The sequence below is a fragment of the Loxodonta africana genome, chromosome Y (genome assembly GCF_030014295.1).
Source record: "Loxodonta africana isolate mLoxAfr1 chromosome Y, mLoxAfr1.hap2, whole genome shotgun sequence".
NCBI classification, from domain to species: Eukaryota; Metazoa; Chordata; class Mammalia; order Proboscidea; family Elephantidae; genus Loxodonta; species Loxodonta africana.
The window spans coordinates 5,162,906-5,167,571 of NC_087370.1; the positions used below are offsets into that span (position 1 = coordinate 5,162,906).

At 53.2% G+C, this 4,666-nt stretch overlaps 1 protein-coding gene across 1 annotated transcript; it reads right to left on the minus strand.

Annotated features, from left to right (window-relative positions):
* Positions 1 to 1,061: 1,061 nt before the first annotated feature.
* On the minus strand, positions 1,062 to 2,326 carry LOC135229005 (PC-esterase domain-containing protein 1B-like). The gene is given in 2 exon segments (XM_064278749.1): positions 1,062 to 2,017; positions 2,020 to 2,326. Coding segments are annotated over 2 exon segments (1,263 nt in total).
* Between the last annotated feature and the right edge of the window lie 2,340 nt (positions 2,327 to 4,666).

A 4,666-nucleotide genomic window follows, 5' to 3' on the forward strand; every position in this document is an offset into this window, starting at 1 on the left:
CTGCCCCCTAAGCTTCCTACCTCGTCTTTCAACAGTTGCTGTTGTCAGTTTCATCCCATATACAGAGCTCTTTAAATGAGCACAATGCTCATGCAGACATTCTTTACTAATTAAGATATTCTTAGTTTAAAGAAGATTTCAGGGGATATTTTTGTTTAAGATTTAAACATGATTTCGGGCCAACAGTATCGGGGGTTCTTACACCAACTTTTGACATTTCCTTTAACAATGCTTTAAATCATTTCAAGCCCAAAAGGCGTCATTTCTTCTTTTCCGTAACCAGCCCTGGAATTGCTCATTCATTCTTAGCATGCTTGAGATCACTCTGAGTCCCATCTCCTCCCTGGCGACCTCCCCTCCCCGTTTGTCCTTAAGGTGCATTGTTCCACTAAGTAAAAGCTCCTCAAGTGAGGAAAGAGAAGCTGGTTCCTCTGCCAACGAAACCCCCTGGCTCCTAGAAAAGCTGTCAGTCTTCCAAGTGTGTGCAAATAAATTAATTCACCTTATGGGTATAGAAAACGGTCTGGGAGGCTTGTTTATTCACCAGCCCTGAGAGGCACTTAATGTCAGCTCACTGAATTGAGCATTGGATCTTCTTAAGTGGTGAAGCGCAGCTCAACTTCGGGGCTTTTCTGAACAAAAAACTCTTCTACAGAAACTACAGGTAATTGGAAGGAATGGATTTAGCCTGATTGCCTCTTTGGCCCTGAAAGCAGCAGAAGCCCCCGAGAAGGCATTCTGGACTCCCTGCTCCTTGCCCCAAAAGGCACCCAGAACATAACGGGAGTGACAGGCTACACAGATCCATTATGGACACACTGCCAGGGCGCAGCCCCACAAAGACTCCGCAGAGACAGACATTGTGTTTGTGAAGGCACTTTTTTAATTTGCAGTTTGCTTGCACATCAAGGCAAGGAGGCGACAGCCGTGGGGGTGTACGTCTGGTATCTGCTCCTGTAAGGCCTGTCGCTGCTGAGAGGGGTGGAGGGGTGGCTGGAGGTGTTCCACACCTGCATGCCTAGGCCATCCCCCAAGGAAGGGTCCAAGGGGGAGAGGATGGCCTACATAGAGGGGTGGCTACGGAATCCTTGCCCCTGGTCATGCCCGGGGCTACGGTCCCTGCCCCTGCGCCTCTCTGGCCCTGCAGGGGGACCTGGGGGGTGAGGTGGAGAAGCCCGGTGAACCACGCGGCGCGGGTGAGAATCAGAGGCCCTATGTATTCGGCCGGGGCGGGGCTGCCGGCCAGTGGTCGGGTTTGCTTCATCGCCATATCTAGTGTGCTGCGCAAAGGCATCGCCAGAGCATGGCTGGTGCTGCAGGGATTGGTCCCAGGGCAAAGTGGAGCCATGGCGGCGGGGCTGGAAGCGCCTGCGAACCTGGGGCGGGGATACAGGGGGTCTCCAGGACTGAACGATAGGGCGCGTGGGCCTAGGTGGGCGCGAAGGCAGGGCCTCCTCACCGGATTCACCTCCGTGGCGCTGGAGCAGCCTGTAGCTCCCGGGCGCTCTGAGAAGGCTCCCAGGGCCTTCCCAGATCCACCTGCCCACCGGATTGTCGCAGGACAGGTCCACGCCCCAGGCATCGGCCAGGTGGGCCAGCAGCAGCTGCGAGAGCCTTCGGTGAGCGTGTTGGTTCCAGTGCACGCCATCTGGCTGCCGGTGCTGCCAGGAGTGCCAGAAGTGGAAATGCAAGTCCAGCACGTCGAAGCCGAACCTGCTGGCCTCAGCGGCGCTGTAGAAGTTGGCCTCCACCACATCCTCCCGCAGGCACGCGGTCGGGGGCATGCCCTCAGGCGGCAGGAAACCCCCTGAGACCGTCTCAGCCACTGGCATGGCAGTGTTCCACACCACGAGGCAGGACTCGGGCAGCACCTGGCGAAGGCGCCAGAACAGGGTCTCCAGGTTCCTCCTGTAGCTCCACATGGAATCCTGGCCATACCTGGACAGGTCCCAGAGGCAGGAGTTCATGATGACCACGTCTGGGCCGTGCTGGCCCCTCAGCAGCTCCAGCAGGACCTCTCCACGTACCGGGAGTAGGCGCGCGTGAGGAAGTAGAAGCGCACAAGGTGGTGTGTGGAGCAGAACTCGGGGACTTCGCGGTAGTGGGTCCCGTTGTGCATACGGCCCCACCTGCCGCCGTGCAGCAGCCTGTCCTGCTCGAAGCTCATCTCGCCCTTGGCCTTCAGCTGACTGCTTGAGAGCAGGCAGTCCTTCTGCAGCAGGAGCACCAGGTCCTTGTACACGGCCCTCTGCACCGAGTCCCCCATGACGACCACGAACTTGTTGTGCAGCAGCTGCCGGACTTCGGACGCCCTCAGGTGGACCATGGTGGCTGGGCGAAGGTGGCCTAGCTCCTGCCTTCCCTCAGGGCGGGTCCCGAAAGAGCTCTGGACCGAGGGCTGAGCGGCTGCTGCCAGAGACGGAGAGAAGGCAGGCTGGCTGGCTGGCTGGCTGGCGGTTGTCGGGGCGGCCGGGCGGGCAGACGGGGGGCTGTTTAATGCAGCTGGACTGGCCTGGGCCTGGACCGGGCGGAGAAAGGGGGCAGCGTCCGGGGCCCTGAAAGCCGTCTCGCCAATCCTTAGGCCCACGGTGTGACCTCTGAACCCACGGCCCTGCCCCCGTACCCGGCTTGGCTCCCCCTGCTGGAGCGCAGCGGTGCTGACACTGATGCTGTTGGTCTGGAAGGATGTAGGCTGTTCCCGCCTCAGCCACCACCTGTGCTCCAGGCACTGGGACAAGGTCTGTCCACTGGGAGAACCAGGCCACTTCCAGGGCGTGGCCCAGTCGGTGGTGGATCCACACCCAGGATTTCCAGGCAGCGTTGGCAAGAATACTCAGGAAAACATACTCATCTTAGTTCCACAATGATTTTGTCTTTGTTTTCATTTTGTCTCTCCTTCCCAACCCCATTGTGAGTACCCCTGCCCTCCTGAGAAATGACAAGAACACACCCCATGACCCGATCACTGTCTTTGCCCCAGGGTAAAGCCTGGAGACCTCTTCTAACGCAGTGTCACAACTGGGGTGTGGGAAGCCATATCCACAAGGTACGGGCCATGATGGTGTCCCCAAGAAGCCCACCCTTCACCCTTCCATCTGCACACCCAGTGCTCCTGAGCTGAGGCCTGGCCACCACACAGCTCCTCCGCATTTACCCAGCAACGCCCTTTGGAGAATAGATGCAAAGGAACCCTACGGTATGTAACGTAGGTGGACGGTTTATCCTTCCTGGGCACCTTCTTCTGGGCAGTCATTCTGCCTGTCTGGGGATCCCCCCGGGGTGTCCAGTGTAGAACTCCTGCCGTCCACCACCTTTTTGCACTAAGCAATGGCCTCTAGTGTGGTTCAAGCAGGGTGAGCTTCGTATCCTACTTCTCGCTCTTACAAATTAGGCTGCTATTATACTTTTGTAGGTGGACTTGTGCAAAAAGAGAGCTCCAGCTCTTGATAAAAGCCCAGAGCTGCACTTGTCTGCTGGTGCGGTGGTAGAACAATCGTTGCTTTGAGAAATGTTCAGACCCTTTCCACAGTGGCTCTGCCAGCCATTGGATCTGTTAATCTTAACACCCTCCCTCCTTAAATTATGACACTATCTTCTGGGTGGACCAAACCGTTAAACATATGACTGCTCACAGAAAAGACTGACAGTTTGAGTTCACATAGAGGCCCCTCAAGGGAAAGTTCTGGCTATCTACTTCCCAAAGGGCATAGACTTAGAAAACCAAAAAACCTGTGGAGTACATTACTACTCTGCAATATCTGGGGTTGCTATGAGTCAGATTCAACATGACGGCAACTGGTCAGTAGTTGTTCCACGTACAATGACTTCCTCTCCCTTGAATATAAATGTTGACGTCCTGGCTGAAAGCACCATTCCTAATTCTTACTGAGATGTAGCATGATTACCTTATCCCTTGTATAGTGGTGATAGATTCCTGGCTGAAATCCAAGGCCTAATTCTCAACAGGATATTGACATCAACTTTGATAAAAGAACCCTTCCCTTCCCTGTCTTTAATACAGATGCCAGTATGGGGCATGGTTCTGTAAAAACCGTCCCCATAACTTAATAGGGTGTTGATTTATTCTCTTGGTTCTATGAATCATGGACTTCTCTATTAGCAGATTCTGGCTGTAACACTCATGTCATATTTCTTATGAAAAAATGTGTGCATGTATCAAGCTCTGTGAACCCTGACCTCTTGTTTACTTGATTAGGATGCTAGCTTTCTAACCGTACTGCCTTTGACTATTTCATTACCAGAATATGGGTCAAGCACCTGGCTCTGTGAAACCTGATCTTTCTTGTTATTCTTTTTCCTCTTGGATATGGTAGCTAACTTCCTTCTTTGTAACAACCATGGCATAATCCTTACTATTATGTCAATATCTTAGTAAAGACATAGATATTATTTTAAGGTTATGGATGTTTTCTCTCTAGCTTTGTTAAAAGTGTCCTTTTTCTCACTAGTACATACATTAAGGTTCTTCACTACAAATCCTGCCTTCATGTTTCTCTGGGTATAAATGCCAATTTCCAGCCTTCAAAAGCCATGTGTCTATTTTTAAATAGGGTATTAAGGCAAATTTCCTTTCATATGGACTCTGACCATCTTTAATCATGAATATGAATGCTGTCTATCTGGCTGTACTCTGCCCCCGTTTCCC